The sequence below is a fragment of the Schistocerca americana genome, chromosome 4 (assembly GCF_021461395.2).
Source record: "Schistocerca americana isolate TAMUIC-IGC-003095 chromosome 4, iqSchAmer2.1, whole genome shotgun sequence".
Lineage (NCBI taxonomy): Eukaryota > Metazoa > Arthropoda > Insecta > Orthoptera > Acrididae > Schistocerca > Schistocerca americana.
Window position 1 is genome coordinate 485,731,528 of NC_060122.1, and position 18,209 is coordinate 485,749,736.

The window sequence follows — 18,209 nt, forward strand, 5'->3', positions numbered from 1 at the left end:
TCCCGCCTCTATTTTCAAGCACAAAGTCAGAACTGAATGTCTGGTGCTTTAACCTTTCTGAGATCTTCATACACTTCCTCTACATCTTCATGTTATGGTTCTGACTGTATGTATACCTAAACTGCTGTTGTTGCCGTTGATTTTCTGTCGACTTATCATAGAATCGTTCACGGTTAGGCACTCTCTACCATAACTTACTATTCATAATGAATTCTACTCCCGTTACACCGTATTCAGCTGCTGATGATATTCTTCTATATTCGCCTGACTCGATATCTTTATCTTCCATTTCACTCTCAGACCGCCAATATATGAGGCTTTGTATTTCCCTCTTCAGATTTCCCAGCTTGCCCACCACATCAGACTTCCGGACTCCACGTCACGAGTCATAGTATGTTAGCCTTTCATTGGTCACCTCCCTCTTAGCAGCCCCGTTTCTGAGATCCGAATGGGGGACTCATGCGTAGTCGCTGGCTAGTGGAAAGACCATCAAGACACCTAGTCAATTGCAGCTTATATATCCTCTGGATACACAATGAGTGAATTAATTCAGTGGGTTCCATTGCCTTCTGCATCCCCCGCCATCATTGCTGATTCTTCGGACTGTTTTTTAGCATCTTCCCACCCTAAGAGTAGCAGGTTCTCCTGAAGCTCTGTCCATTCCTCCGTCCTCTTTGACAATTTCGCTGGCACAACGAGGGTGACATCTTATAATAGAAGCTTCGATAGCCATGCTGATGAATTTTATTCATGGGATCGAACCTATGACCCAGAACTCTTTGATTGCTAATCAATGACAGTACGCTCAGCTCTATCCATATACGAGGGTGAGTCAAATTAAAACCTTAAATTTGTAAAAATAAATCGAAATTTCGCGCCTTTATCCTGTAAGTTGGTAAGCATTCTGCAAACAGCGTGCAGAATGACCTGTAGGTGGCAGCATAGTGCAGATGCACACATACCGTCGCAGTATCAGTATAAAGATGGCCGCCCCACAGGTGTGAAACCTATTGAAATTCATCGACAAATGAAGGTTCAGTACGGTGATGCATGTTTGTCACAACAGCAATTCTACGAATGGAGTAGGAAGTTCGCAAATGGTGTGACTTCAGTGGAAGATGCTCCTCGTCCAGGTCAAGCACAACGAGTTGTGACTCCACAGAACATTGCAGCAGTTGAAGCCACAGTGACTGAAAACCCCCGACTGACGCTGAATGACATTGCAGCTTGTTTGCAGATTAGTTATGACTCAGCAGACCACACTGTGCATTATGTGCTCCAGTTTCACAAAGTGTCTGCAGGATGGGCGCCACGGCAGCTAACTCCTGAAATGAGAGAACGACGTGTTGATGCTTGTGAAGAACTTCTTCGGCGCTTTCAACAAGAAGGTGATGATTTCCTTGCAAGAATCGTTACTGGGGACAAAACCTGGGTTCACTTCCACCAACCGAAACGAATAGAGCGAGTAAGGAATGGCACCATTCCTCATCATCAAAGCCAAAGGAGTTTCGAGCAGAACCATCAGCAGGGAAGGTTATGCTGACTCTCTTTAGGGACGAAAAAGGCGTCATTTTGGAGCATTACATGGCTAGGGACCACTGTCACCAGTGCATCATACACAGATTCCCTAAAAAATCATCTGCGACCTGCAATCAAATCAAAGCGACATGGATCACTGTCATCAGGTGTCCTTTTGCAACATGAACATGCAAGGCCCCACACTGTCTGTACAACAGTTGCAACAATCACAGACCTGCGTTTTGAGTGTCTTCCTCATCCACCATATTCATCAAGCGATTTCCATATGTTTGGACCACTCAAAGACGCAATGGGAGGAAAGAAGTTCCGTTCTTATGAAGAGGTACGCCACGTGGTGCATAAGTGGTTGCGTAGACTACCAAAAGAATTTTTTTCTAAAGCAATTTATGAACTTCGTAAGCGCTGGAGGACTTGCATTGACCCTGGGGGAGATTATGTTGAAAAGTGATACAGCTTTGTATCACTACTGCATAATAAATAATATTTTAAAAAAATGTTTAAGGTTTTCATTTGACTCAACCTCGTATTACAAGTGTGTATATACGTGGTCTAATAGGTATAAGTGCAGATATTTTCAGATATTGTCACATGTGGTACCTCAACGTGTACTCACATTAGTGTGTTGGTTGTTTCTCAGCTGTGTCTCACAGTCTTTGCACAGACGTCATATAGTTTACTGCCTGATGTTTTCTGCATGGTCTTAACTGCACCACTAAGTGGATTACGCCTGTCAGTACAGACTAACCGACTTGCTTCCACGTGTCCATACTTTCACACTTGACCTGCTGCATAAGGTAAAACACGCATTAATGGCTTGCTCCTGTCATGTGTACTTGGATATACTAACCGACCTAGAAACATGCTACTCCTAATAGCTATAATGAATTAAATACTGATGTATCGTTGTTCAGCACACTGTTCCCAGTCACCAATAAAAATATCTGGATTTACACCCAATACATCCTGTGTATACAGGGTGACTCTCCTAAGAGTCGTCACGTGCATTTTCTCTGGTGTTTCACCAGATATTTGAAATTTGCAAAATGAAATTTTCACTCTGCAACGGAGTGTGCGCTAATATGAAACTTCCTGGCAGATTAAAACTGTGTGCTGGACCGAGACTCGAACTCGGGAACTTTGCCTTTCGTGGGCAAGTGCTCTATCAACTGAGCTACCCAAGCACGACTCACGCCCCGTCCTCACAGCTTTAATTCCACCAGTACCTCGTCTTCTACCTTCCAAACTTCGCAGAAGCTCTCCTACATACCTTGCAGAACTAGCACTCCTGGGAGGTCCCGAGTTCGAGTCTCAGTCTGGCACACACTTTTAATCTGCCAGGAAGTTTCATTTGAAATTTGGTTTGTGCATTGCGTTGCTGGTCTCAGCCCAGACGAATAGTGGTCATCGTGTCTCTAATTCGACGCCCAGTGTTGACGAAAAGCGTCGATTTGTTTCCAGATAGAAACAAAACGAGTTTTGAAACGGACTTTTACATGCCCATTCGATAGAGCACTCCCAAATCAGTCTAGTGCGATATTCGTTTCCTCAAAATGTATTAACAAGTACAGTAAAAAGCGAGGAATAACCAGTGGTCCAGCAGTGACAGCACTGCTCTGCACACGCTGTCTGGTACCGCCATGCATGCAGCGCTACTGCGTCACTAGTGTATTGCTGTTTGTTCGTCGTGTTTTACTGTTACTGTTAATAAATATTGGTAAAATGAATATCGCTCTAGAGTAACCTGGGAGCACTCTATCGAATGGACACGTAAGATTCCTCTTCAAAAATCATTTTGTTTGTAATGGGAAACAAATCGACGGATGGCGTCGGCACTGGAAGTCGCGTGAAAAGCGCGAAAAGCACTATTTTTTTGTTTGAGTCCAGGTACACAATGCAGAAACGAAATTGCAGTATCTGCTGAAACACCAGAGAAAAGGCGCCGGACGGCTTTATGAAAGATACGCTGCATGCAAGGTGAACTAGAACTCCGCCGACAAACTTTCGGAGGTGATACTAAGAACGAAAAAAAGAAAAAAAATATCTAGTAAAGACGCGTTCTGAAATGTATACGTTAAGAACTGCAAGCACTACTTCAACTTTGATATTATGAGACACATCTCTCCTACTAAAAGCTCTTTGCTTTCCATATTTTGGGTGCAGGTAGTATGGACCAAACCAACACAGAAATGCCCAGTAAACATGGGCTTTAAAATGTATATCTTAAGAGCTATGGACACTTGTTCAGAAGAAAAGATTTCTGTCAGAGTTGCGAAGACGAACAAGTGCTCATATATGTTAAGGCATGTACTTTAGAACCCGTCTTCTAAACAATTTTTTCTTATTTTGGTCCATACTACCGCTTCTCCAAACATGGAAAGCAAAGAAATTTCAGAAGAGACGTGTCTCACAGAATCGAAGGTGAACAAGTGCCCATAGCTCTTAAGGGTAGTTGGAACGCCCTATGGCTCAAATGGTTCAAATGGCTCTGAGCACTATGGGACTTAACATCTATGGTCATCAGTCCCCTAGAACTTAGAACTACTTATACCGAACTAACCTAAGGACATCACACAACACCCAGTCATCACGAGGCAGAGAAAATCCCTGACCCCGCCGGGAATCGAACCCGGGAACCCGGGCGTGAGGAACGCCCTATCTCGACAATGTTAAATTTAGTGACTTGGCTTTCCTGTGTTTCAGGAGCCCCTGTAGCCATTGACATGAAACTTGTGCAGGACATTAAACTGTATGCTCTGAGTCTACTGAACTACAATAATTACATTTCAGCCACTGTTTTCGGAAATACAATTTTATTAATTACGTGGTTAAAATTTTCTGTGCTTTTTTTGTACGTTATCCTAAATAATTTTCATTATACATAACATTATGTTCTTCTTTTACTACTGCAGACTCAGAATATGTATGTTACTACTACCTGAAAATTTGAATACTCTACTAGAAGTTGTTTCTGAGATTTAGGGAAAAATGCAACAGAAAATGTATATTTTCAGGAATGATTTCTAAAGTTTCAAAAGACTGTAACTCACTTAATATACGCTTAATTTTTGATTCTAGGTCACTCAGAAGCATGCTGCACCATACTGTATATCATCCTCTTGATCTTTTCCAAGTTTTTTCTTTTCTTCTTTCTGGACACGTTAGTGTCCAACTGCGCTGCATACTCCGCTTTATCAATGCGGACCTTGTCCATCCTTTCAAGTTCTCTAATGCAGTTTGCCCCAGGATTAATTCCCATATGCTTAGCACTTTCACACTACCAATGTTGCCATCATTAAAAGTAATAACAGCATCACTGAGTATCTTCATTCCAACAAAAACATTTTTTGGTAGGCAAGTCCATATAAGATTACTGAAAGACTCATTGAGATTTTGAGTCTGACCACGTAGACACTTTTCAGTAATTCAGGATTTGCCAGGTCTCTGTAAATAGGTTTTATGATATGCATGATATGCATGAACTGTATGAGTACTGGGCATTTCGGTAACTGCACCATGAATCAGGTCCAGAAGGGCAAAGGTAGCGTACTGGTTTTTCATCAGTTGACAGTCTGTCGAAGAAGGTAGCCCATACTGTCTGCTTCATTTTCAATAAATCCTCAGTATTATTTCTAATGGCCATCCCATAATAATGCTGTAGTTCATCAATCATTTTGTCTGTCAGCCTGCCTCTTACGGTTTTACAATCAGAAAGTTTCTTGTCTCTCAAAGTTTGTTTCAACTTCCTCAACGTGGTGCCCATCCTCTTCTGGACATGACCAATACAAACACGTAATTTAATCTTTATAACACAGCAATCTACAGCCTTCTATATAAAAAATTTCCGACTTTATTAGATCTTTAAGTAACGCACGTAAAAATTTTTACATTTTCATACGGTGTAGTTTATATTTAAAAAATAAAATAAAATACTTCCCATGTGAGTTTATAAGATATATATTATTTACTATTTTCGATTATTCCCTTTTGAGAGAGCGATTGAACTTGAGTAGTCATGATTTCTTATTCTTTCTTCGTCCTAACCAAATTGTCTTCATACGTTCACTGTGTTCTCTCTTGCGTTCTTCAGACCATCTTTTTCCCGTTCTGTTCTCCGTATGTTCTTGTTTAAGTGTGTGTTTCTGTATGATGTTTCTAAACTGTTCTCTATTGTTTACGTTGTCTTGTGTGATCCCCAGTTCTTTAATGTCTTCTTCATTTTCAATGATCCACTTTGTCTTGTTTTTGCTCTTGTTTACTATCTCGAATATTTGTCTTATGATCCTGATTTTATTCATCCTGCTAATATGTCCATAAAATTTCATCCTTCTCTTTCTAATGGTGTCTGTTATTGTTTCTATGTCTTTGTAAATCTCTCTAGTAGGCCTCTTCATCCAAATTCCTTCCCGAAACACTGGTCCATATATTTTCCTCAGAATTTTTCTTTCCTGCTTTTCAGCCTCTCTGATCTTAGTATGACCGTGAATCACTGTAGTTTCTGCAGAACAAAGTGCTTCTGGCAGGACTACTGTGTTGTGATGCCTTAGTTTCGCATTGACAGAAATAGATTTCTAATTATAGTGATTCCAAGTGAGCTTATATGCTTTTTGTAATCTGGAGATTCTATCTTTATTGGTTATTGAGTTCAGTCTTGATGGTTGGATTATCTCTCCCAGAAAAGTGGGCAATTTGTTCCACTTTCCCGTACTGAGTAGTAATGGGGAGATTATCTATAGATTTGTTTTCAATATACTGTGTTTTCTCGTAGGAGATGGGGCCCCTCCACGCCCGCACCAACGTGGTGACCAAACCAAAAGTTCTACTGTCACCTCCGTCAACATGTTAGTTGTCTAGTAAGTGGATCACAGGATGCTGGGCTGCGATGTTATCCGTGCGTCTGGGTAAGACTACGCATTAACGCGGTCCATCGGGTGATAGATAGTGGACGAAACGCGAGTGAGGGTACCGATTTGAAGATCAGAGGGAAAAAAGTGCCAAGGCTCGTGCCGTGGGAAAAAAAACCTCTGCGACAGTGGGGTGGGTAGTAAGAGCAGTGGTGGCTTACTAGCTGCGATAGTTCACGCAAGGTTGTATTTGTTAGTATGGGTATCATGCATCATTATCGTGGCAAGCGATGGCGGTGTATCCCAGTTTCTGCAGCCGCTACATTCCTGGCACAATCAAGATCGCTATACAGTAGTTGGAGATCGGCCATAGATCATCTCATTGTGTGGGGGATGTGTGGAGCTTGTCTGCATGCAGTGTACGGTACGGCTTCCCTGCGTGGTGCCAGTTATTCGGCAGTGTATTCCAGCTGGATATCCAGTAATGGCGTCTGATTAACAGGGGCTCACCTGTACCGTTGTGTTTGCGTGTGCTTGGCCATAGATGTTAGGTCCTTACAACTATGTCTTTTGGTCTTTTATGTTTCCATCCATGGTTGTGGTCGTAGTTCCCCAGATTCAGAATAAACGGGTTCTGCGAATGTCTGAAGTTTCTGTATAGTCTTGTGGGGAGTTTGTGGATTACCTCCGTGAGAGTCTCAAGTCGATATTCCCGGTGAAGGTCCGCGATGTGTGTGTATCGTGGAGCATTGCTTATGATTTTGAGTAGTTTTGTATGAGCTACAGACGGCGCAGGCGTGTAGGCGCAGCGTGTCCCCAGACAGGAGCTGCGTACGTCATCAGGTGTCGGATAAGTGTCATGTACATGGACCTCGACACCCTTCTATTCAGTGTGCTACGCCTGTTGAGCATAGGGTAGAGCTGTTTGAGCCTCGCGCTAGCTCGGTTGGTCATGTGTTGTATGTGGTCCCCCCAGAGTAATTTCCGGTCCAGCCAGACACCGAGGTATTTGACTTTCTCACGGAAACGTATTGGGCGTGCATGTAGAGTTATTGATCTGCAGTATCGGTGGTTGCGCAGTTGCTTCGGTCTTCTAGTGAACAGAACGGCTTCGCACTTGTCGACGTTTACTCTCACACGCCATTTCTCCAACCAAGGCTCAGCCACTCTGAGTGCAGTCTGTAGGCGTGACGTAATGTTTGATGGTTTCCAATCTTGCGCGAGGATGGCTGTGTCATCCGCGTAGATTGCCATCGTTGTGTTGTGTGTGGTTGGTGTGGTGTCACCGCCAGACACCACACTTGCTAGGTGGTAGCTTAAATCGGCCGCGGTCCATTTAGTACATGTCGGACCCGCGTGTCGCCACTGTGTAATCGCAGACCTAGCGCCACCACCAAGGCAGGTCTCGTGATACGAGAGAGCACTCGCCCCAGTTGTACGCGAACCTAGCTACCGACCAGATGTACGAAGCCTTTCTCTCTCATTAGCCGAGAGACAGAATAGCCATCAGCTAAGTTAATGGCTACGAACTTGCAAGGCGCCATTAGCCATACAGTGATTGTACTTAAAGCCTCCTGTGTATCGTCAAGATCGATGTACCTCAATCAATGAGTAAAGTTAAGTATTAAACCTGCTCCGTACTTTTCTTCCTAACATTAATTACGTATCCTGTTCCAGTACTTCACGCCCGTCTGCGTTAGTCTAGCTTGCCTTTTCAGCCATCTCAACTTCACGGTGTCGGCCCAGCTACCGACACAACAGTTGGGAGATCGTTTATGTAGAGGTTTAACAGTAGGGGCCCTAGGATGCTTCCCTTGGGTACTCCCGCGTCGTATTGATTGTTTTCCCTGCACGTCAGTGTTGAAACTCCTGTCTGTGAGGTGTGAGTGTATTAGACGCACCAGCCCGTCGGGGAATCCCGCGTCGCAGAGTTTGTGAATGAGGCCGTTGTGCCATAAACGGTCGAAAGCCTTTTCGATGTCCAGGGACAACGCCCCTGTATCTTTGTTTATGTTGAAGCCGTGTGTTATATGTTCAACGACCCTTGAGAGTTGTTGTGTTGTGGAGTGGTGATTCCTGAAGCCGAATTGCTCCGGTCTGAGGATGTCTTTTGCTATGCAGTGCCTAGTGATGCGTTTGAGAATCACCTTCTCTACAATCTTACTGAGCGAGCTCAGAAGGCTGATGGGTCGGTAATTTTGTAGGAGGCTGTGGTCTTTCCCCGGCTTCCTGAACGTCAGGATCTTGGCCGTCTTCCAAAAGGTGGGGAAGTGTTGGTGTTTTAGTATGGCATTCGTTATGTGTGTTAGGTACTCAGTTGCCATCATGCCATCATGCCATCATGACCAGGGGCTTTCCTAGCAGCAGAATGCATTATAGCCCAGGAGACCGGCTGTGCTAGCAGGTCGAATGTCGTCGCCCGATGGTTGGGCTAGAATGCGTGTAACCTCTTGAGATTTGTATACCATTTTATTCGGAAAATTGTAAATTTTATAATGAGATAAAAATCCGAACATGTGAAAAAAGATTTTTTTCCTTTCTAACTCCCCTTAAGGGATGCATTTTGGAGCTCATGTTTACTAGACTTTTTTTGTTCTTTTGGTCCACACTATCACTCTGAAAGTATGTCGGTGTAGTTCTGGTTCACCCTGTATATGGGTGATACAGTATTTTTGTCATCCTATGGGGATTCAGCACAACAAAACTCAGAAGAATAATCCAGCTGCATTGTTGTATTATCATACGTGGATGTCTAGTATGCGATGTTTTTTAAATTCCACCTGATTATGGCGGCGAGGTTTGACTCGTGTAGTAGATGTTGATGTCAGGATGCGTGTGTTCGGTGCAGGTGTTCTACTCGTTCGGGGCTGGCCCGCTGCCGTGGATGACGCTGGGCGAGGTGTTCGCGCCCGAGGTGAAGGGCGTCGCCATCTCGCTGGTGGGCGTCTTCGTGGGGCTCTTGGTGTTCCTCTTCGTGAAGGTGTTCCCCCTGGCGGCCGCCGCGCTGGGCGACCACGTCGTCTTCTGGGCGGAGGCCGCGTTCGGCGCCTTGGGGGCCATCTTTGTCTTGGTCGTCGTGCCCGAGACCAAGGGAAAGTCGCTGCTCCAAATCACGCAGGAGATGGGCCACAGCTCCTCCCAGCATCCGCCCGCGGCGAGCGACACTTCGAGCACAGATCTGAAATGAAGTTACCTGCATGTACATGTACTCTCAGCACGCCACTGTCCAACGCCTGCTGGAGGGTACTTCACAGCAGTATTAGCGTTTTCCGATCTTGTTCCTTTCGTGTATTGTGAGATGGGAAAACGATTGTCTGTATACTTCTATAGGCGCTCTACTCTTTCTTGTACGAGGTGCGCCCCGAAAGTAATAAAAACTTAGTGTAGATACAGAAAAAGCTATTTACTGAAAAAAGCTACAGATTTCTAACTATCTTCCTACATAGTTTCCGCCATTTTGGTCGCCCGTGTGGTAAGGTAGCACTTTTTGTATGCCTTCCTCCTGGGCCGTTGCCGCCTGTGTTGTCTACCAGTTGTTAACATGGTCTCTTTGATCTCGCCACTGTTATGAATGTTTTTGACCTCAAAGGAGCGTTTATAGCTGCAAAAAGGAGATGGAGATCGCCAGGAGCTCGGTCACGGCTTGTTGGTCAGACTTGCTTCAGCCATAGTCCTGCTGGGGTTCTCGCGTCTTCTTCAGAGGTCAGAAGTTGTTATGGATCAAAACCTCCAGTATCGTCTGTAAGCTTTACGTGGCGCTTACACTATACTGCAAAACGCTGTTTCATTATCATCTCATAGGAAAATTTGCACTGATTGTTTCACCTCGCCGCAAAAAATGCACCACTACAATGCCGTGTCTATCCCAAAAGACTTTGCACCCGACTTTTCGATGTGTTAAGATGTTTTTGTATTCAGTTTTTATTGGAGACGCACTGTGTCTTCATTCAGATGACTGTAGTCTCAACATATCTTACGAAGGTGGTGAGCCATAGCTCGTAAATATTTGAAGAACGTCATTATTTGCCACCAAGGGCTGCTGATAAAATTTGTGTATTCAAGTTTCACGCCACGGACCGTCAGCAGTTTCGAAAACATTTACAACATCACACTAAACGATGTAAAATCAGTGGTGTCAAACAATAAATTCGTCGTGTCGTTTCGATTGGGGATTTCATAAGCCACCATATCTTCACACACGGTCACTATCTTGCTTGGAAAATCACCACCACCATTGCTGTAACGTATCAATATGTCAAATACATTGTCCACAACAGTTTTTTATATGGCTCTCCAAGAGGTTTTGGCATCCAACGAGCATAATTTTCGAAAATTTGGTTTTTAGAAGATGTGTTCTTGAAATTTGTGCGATGTTCTTAGAAACATTGGATACTTTAATTTGGGGTTTTCCTTTACGAGTTCCTCAACTGCACGAACCCTTCATTAACCAAACATGGACGCCAACTTCCTTCGTCCTTCACATCCTTCATCATTTTTTTCAATGAACTGTCAGACTCATCTCATTATCATCGCATTTTCATCGTGAACTTCGCAAATCTGTCGATCTATGTCGACTGGTTTGTGTTCTTGTATTCAGAAAATCAATTACAAGTCTAATCTCACACTTGGAAGGATTTTCAATCAACCTCACCATTCTACACAAGAATTATGCAATATAGACAATATACAGGCAACTCGAAATTGTCATCTCCTTATCCTTGACTCAAAGTAACTACTGCGCTTGCACTGAACTATGATTCTAGCGCTGCCGCCGAAAGAATTACAAACTGAATTTACTTTCTCGACTTAGGGGAAGGGCGGCCGTTCCGGACATGGTAAAGTTCGCTTCAGCAACGAGACATACTGGTGATGGGGTTATATCTATTCTGAAGCGCCATGACCGGACTCATTTAACTCTTCTTAGGAGAATTAATGTAGAGGTGGAACGTCTGCATGGATCAGGTGTGGGGTGTCACATTAGTGTGTTTCCTTTTAATTTTATCAGGAGGTGGGACTATACTAGGCACGGCCTTCAACTCAGCTGGAAAGAGAAGGGAAAATTGTCTGGTTTAATAGCAAGGGGAGTCAATATCACGTGTGGTGAAGTACCAGTTGCCACAAGTGGCAGAACAGTAGTTTCTTAAGCTAGGGAGGGCAGAAACAAAAGATTTTCAGAGACAGGTTGAAAATAACATTCACTTTGATAAAACAGACAGCCAGAAAACAAATTTTAATGCACACAATTCAGCAAACAGCCCCTGATTGAAACTGGAGATATTCAAAAATTGACAGAAAAATTAGGTTCATCCAGCTGTAGTTCATCCAGTACACAAAATCAGTTATCCTTATCGCATCAAAATGCTAGAGGACTGAGGGGTAAGCTAAATGAGTTGCTTATTTGTGCTGAAGAATTAGAGTTGAGCAAACCAGCTGATATAATATCCCTCTAAAGAGGTACAGATATGCTAAATGTTACAAGATTCAGGTTAACATCTTAAATGTGGAGACAAGAGAAGTTGCCACATTTGTCAGAAATTGTTTTAGTTTCAAGAATGTTGATATTAATAAATTTTGCTCTGAGCAGCGCTTAGAAGCTTATGGAACAGAATCAGTATTTAATAATAAATTATTTGTAATGGTAAGTATATGCACAACACATTGACGAAACTTTAACCTCTTCATAAAAAATCTGGAAGCTCTCTTGTCCCATCTCACAGTAGAAAACAAGAAAATAGTATTTACTTATGATTTCAACGTGGATTTATGGAACAAATCTGTCAGTGGACAATTGTTGCAATCAGTTACTCTGTCATTCAATTTTATTCCTACTGGGAACTTCGTAACTAGGATATACAGGGTGGTCCATTGATCGTGACTGGGCCAAATATCTCACGAAATAAGCGTCAAACGAAAAAACTACAAAGAGCGAAACTCGTCTAGCTTGAAGGGGGAAACCAGATGGCGCTATGGCTGGCCCGCTAGATGGGGCTGCCATGGGTCAAACGGATATCAACTGCGTTTTTTTAAATAGGAACCCCCATTTTTATTACTTATTCGTGTAGTGCGTAAAGAAATATGAATGTTTTAGTTGGACCACTTTCTTCGCTTTGTGACAGATGGAGTTGTAATAGTCACAAACATATGGCTCACAATTTTAGACGAACAGTTGCTAACAGGTATGTTTTTTAAATTAAAATACAGAACGTAGGTAGGTTTGAACATTTTATTTCGGTTGTTCCAATGTGATACATGTACCTTTGTGAACTTATCATTTCTGAGAACGCATGCTGTTACAGCGTGATTACCTGTAAATACCACATTAATGCAATTAATGCTCAAAATGATGTCCGTCAACCTCAATGCATTAGGCAATACGAGTAACGACATTCCTCTCAACGGCGAGTAGTTCGCCTTCCGTAATGTTCGCACATGCATTGACAATGCGCTGACGCATGTTGTCAGGCGAGGCGTTGTCGGTGAATCACGATCTCAAATATCCGTCAACTTTCCCCACAGAAAGAAATCCAAGGACGTCAGATCGGTGAACGTGCGGGCCATGGTATGGTGCTTCGACGGCCAATCCATCTGTCATGAAATATGCTATTCAATACCGCTTCAACCGCACGCGAGCTATGTGCCGGACATCCAACATGTTGGAAGTACATCGCCATTCTGTCATGCAGTGAAACATCTTGTAGTAACATCGTTAGAACATTACGTAGGAAATCAGCATACATTGCACCATTTAGATTGCCATCGATAAAAGGGGGACCAATTATCCAACCTCCCATAATGCCGCACCATACATTAACCCGCCAAGGTCGCTGATGTTCCACTTGTCGCAGCCATCGTGGATTTTCCGTTGCCCAACAGTGCATATTATACCGGTTTACGTTACCGTTGTTGGTGAATGACGCTTCGTCGCTAAATGGAACGCGTGCAAAAAATGTGTCATCGTCCCATAATTTCTCTTGTGCCCAGTGGCAGAACTGTACACGACGTTAAAAGTCTTCGCCATGCAATTCCTGGTGCATAGAAATATGGTACGGGTGCAGTCGATGTTGATGTAGCATTCTCAACACCGACGTTTTTGAGATTCCTGATTTTCGCGCAATTTGTCTGCTACTGATGTGCGGATTAGCCGCGACAGCAGCTAAAGCACCTACTTGGGCATCGTCATTTGTTGCAGGTAGTGGTTGACGTTTCACATGTGGCTGAACACTTCCTGTTTCCTGAAATAACGTAACTATCCGGCGAACGGCCCGGACACTTGGATGATGTCGTCCAGGACACCGAGCAGCATATATATCACACGCCCGTTGGGCATTTTGGTTACAATAGCCATACATCAACACGATATCGACCATTTCTGCAATTGGGAAACGGTCCGTTTTAACACGGGTAACGTATCATGAAGCAAATACGGTCCGCACTGGCGGAATGTTACGTGATACCACGTACTTATATGTTTGCGATTATTACAGTGCCATCTATCACAAAGCGAAAAAAGTGGTCCAGCTAAAACATTCATATTTCTTTAGGTACTACACGAATATGTAATAAAAATGTGGGTTCCTATTTAAAAAAACGCAGTTGATATCCATTTGACCTACGGCAGCGCCATCTAGCGGGACAGCCATAGCGCCATCTGGTTTCCCCCTTCAAGCTAGACGAGTTTCGTTCTTTGTAGTTGTTTCGTTTGATGCTTATTTCGTGAGATATTTGGCCCGGTCACTATCAATGGACCACCCTGTATACATGCTCTGACTCTCCTATTGATACTATCTTTGTAGACAAATTTAGACAAAAAAAGCCATATCACAAACCCAATAGTAAATGGCCTAACTGATTATGACATGCAGCATCTTATATTCAATGTTGAAATTTGTTAGGATAAAAAATCTATTAAATCTGAGCAAGGAAGCGTAATAAATCAGTAAAAAACTGAGAATTTCAGGAGACTGCTCAAACACATGAACTGGTTAGATGATTACAACACTTCTGACTCAAATGGAAAATAGAAGGCATTAATTAATAATGTTACTTCCTTATTTGAAAATCCTTTTCCCCTAAGGGGAACTCAAATCAAACTTAAGTCTAAAAATAAACCATAGGCTACACAAAGAATAAAGATATCATGGGCAAAATGGAAACTGCATTTACTATCTAGAAACAGCTATGATGTTAGCATTGTAATGCATTGCAAGGGATATTGCAAAATATTGAAGCAGGTAATCCAGAAATCTAAGCAATTTTACTATGAAAGAAGGTGATTACATGAGGTAACAAAATAAAAGCTATATGGGGTATAATGAAAACAGAGACAGATGGGATCAGAAAGGAAGACGAACAGATAGTTCTAAAACAAATGAGGCATTGGTAACAAGTGCATGTAGTATTGCAAATTTTTTAAACAAGTATTTTGTTTCTGTTACTGATAGCTTGTGGTTATTAGGTTCAGTAAACAGTGGAATGGAATGTCTGAGACCAGTCTTTACAAATAACTTCAATAAAATGGAAATGACACTGGCAACTCCCAAAGAAGTAGCAGCCATAATAAAATCCTTAAAATCAAAATATTCTATTAGTTATGATATATCAATGAAGTTAATCAAGAGTGCTCATGTCAGTTGAGTTTTATCTTGCCAATCACTTATCAGAGAAACATTTCCAGACTGGCTAAAATATACTTAAATCCCAGCTCTTTACAAGAAGGGGAATAAAGAGTTACTGTCAAAACATCAACCAATTTCACTTTTGTTGGCTTTTCACAAAATATTTGAAAAGGTTTTGTTTAAACGTCTTCTTAAGCATCTGACTGCAAATAATGTCCAAGTCATAGTTTGGGTTCCTTAAGGCTATTTACACGTATAGTGAGAATGTGCTTAATTCATTAGATACTGTTTTTGGCTGCCATCCTTTATTGTGAAGATAAATTAGAGGCTACTGGCATATTCTGTGACCTATCAAAAGCCTTTGACTGTGTGAATCACAGCAATCTCTTATGTAAATTACAATATTATGGTGTCACTGGCAGTACAACAAAATGGCTTGAGTCTTATGAAACTAATGGGAAACAGAGGGCGTCATTATGAAATACCTGTAGAGTAAGCAAACAGTCTTCATCTGACTTGGAGTTACTTACACGTGGTGTTCCTCAACGTTCTATCTTTTGTCTGCAACTTTTTCTTGTGTACATTAATGAAGTCTCATATGTTACATTGCCAGATGCTAAGTTTGATTTGTTTGCAATTGATACAGACGTTGCCCTAAATAGCAACTCAAGTACAAATTTAGAAATGGCTGCTAATAAAAATTTTATTGGCATCAATAAATGGCTTAAACCTAATTCACTGTCATCAGACTTTCAAATGACCCTCTATACATAGTTCAGAACGCATAAGAGATTTCCTTCCAGCATGAGTATAACATATGGGGACATTCAGATCGAAGAGGTTGAAAGTGTTAAGTTTCTGGTATTACAAGTCAATAAGAAATTCAGTTGGGAAGGACATAACACTGAACTGCTGAAGTGCCTAAAGAAGTCTGTATTTGTTATGCAAATGATGTCAGATGTAGGATATATAAATATATATATAAAACTTGCGTAGTTTGCTTACTTTTACTCTATTATGTCTTATGGGTTCATATCCCAGGATAACTTGTCAAACTGAACAATAGCTTTTACAGTAAAAAAGCTTGTAATAAGTCTCATGTGCGGCATATATCTTAATAACATAATGTAGAATATGTTCAAGGAACTGGGTACTCAAATCACTGCATCGCAGTATACTTATTCCTTAAAGAAATTTGGTGCAAATAATATGTCTGTGTTTCCAACGAATAGTTCAACACTTATTATCAATACTAGGAATAAGAAAATTTACATAAAGACCTAAAATCACTTACCTTGATCCAAAAAGGGGCCCAGTATTCATGAACACACATTTTCAATAAATTGCCTGGAACCATTAAAAATCAGGTTTCAGATAAACCACAGTTTAGCAAAGTTTTAAAGACTTTTCGATAGAGAACTCCTTCTACTCTATAGATGAATATCATAACAGGGACTGTTACACCAGCTTAAGTAAAAACGTCTGTTAGATTTCAATTTTGACACCACTTTGCCACAACAGTCACGATTAGGTATTTTGTGTATGATAAATTTATTAATAGTGCATAACTATATTTCATTCTGACAATGTATTAGTTGTGTAAATATTAGAAGTTCCAGTTTACTGTAGTGTATTCACATATTTTGACAATGTCCTGACAAATGATCAGAGAAGTGAGTATTACATTCAAATTTTCTATATTTTCTATGTTATATTTTTTGACATTTTCCACACTGCGAGAATTATCTCATTTTCGGGGCTACGGAATGGAAAGCGAATCTAATCTAATCTAAAATAAGAGACCATAATGTCTGGCGAATTTTTTAGGTAAATTCAATCATTCTACAAACACAATATTACAGGACATACAGTCTGACTATCCTTATACCAGCCAAACTTTTTCATTCTAGTTGGAGGAAAGGAAATCTCTTATACAGTCAATAACCCAAAAAATACCTAAGTGATCATTACGTCCCATGAGGTAGGACGTTGTAGCAGCATAGCTAAAAAGCGCTACATGAAATGACAATACAATTTACATATTGAGGGTAAAATATTAATTATGTATCATAACCGCATTTTTTTCTAACAAGGGAACCTCCCCATCGCACCCCCCTCAGATTTGGTTATAAGTTGGCACAGTGGATAGGCCTTGAAAAACTGAATACAGATCAATCGAGAAAACAGGAAGAAGTTGTGTGGAACTATGAAAAAAATAAGCAAAATATACATACTGAGTAGTCCAGTTTCTCACAAACAAAAGTTTACAGCTAATTCGATTCCTAGCTTGCCCGAGCGCAACATGTGGAATTAAATATGCATTTCGCAACTAATAATACTAATTAAGAAAATGACCTCAAGTTATCCATTTATCATCTTAACAGACATGGGGAGTGCCATAAGAGCATTAAAATATGAATAAAATATGTAGGGTGCCGCTACATGAATAATTAAACCCTCTTACAATACACGACCCTTGTTTAGAAATGTCCGCAGGTGAAGTTGTGCCAGGGTTAAACAATGACCCAAGTTCAGCAACGACACTTTCTCTTACTATTTTGCTGGGATGTGGGAAACTTGATTTTATTTTTAGTGGAAATTTTTTAAGCTGAAAACTGATACCAAACTACATCGTAATTATCGTCACTCGTGCTCAATGTCAAGCCTCATCCATTCATTCGACTATGCTGCTAATTTATTTGCCGACATAATTAGAAAAGCAAAGTAGTAGCGAGAAATTAACCTCATATAATCATTTTAGTAAACCATCTTTTAAACTCATTCATACCAATATAATTTCCATAAAAGAAGTCTGATTGGAAGCAAAACTTCATCATTATTCACACTTGGAAGGATTGTTATCGTGGCCCCATTGACACACGTGAAAACTTTACGGTAAACTGAACTTATTCATACCATTTGTTTTACAGAGATAATTCATTCATATACTTCACAGACCATTCTAAATACATGAAACATTACATTGTGGCATGACCACATAAAACACAAACATAAAATGAGAAACATCATATAATTAAAACATAAATATTTTAGCATGAAACAAACTTTCCATGAGCACAAAAAAGGAAAATTAAAAAAGTCAACTCATTATTTGAGTCAAATCGATATTCTTGGATGAGAACATATGACACGAAATAATAATATGAATCCTACAGAGTAATGTCAACACAGACACTAAGCACAACATTAAATT

General features: G+C 41.2%; 1 protein-coding gene across 1 annotated transcript in view; it reads left to right on the top strand.

Moving 5' to 3' along the window:
- The window catches only part of LOC124613571 (facilitated trehalose transporter Tret1-like), a 60,198-nt gene extending 50,437 nt beyond the window's left edge, over window positions 1-9,761 (top strand). The window contains exon 5 of the mRNA XM_047142286.1: window positions 9,229-9,761. Within this exon, the coding sequence (XP_046998242.1) occupies window positions 9,229-9,567 (339 nt within the window). The 3' untranslated portion in view covers window positions 9,568-9,761. The remainder of the gene's footprint in view (window positions 1-9,228) is intronic.
- Window positions 9,762-18,209: the final 8,448 nt, after the last annotated feature.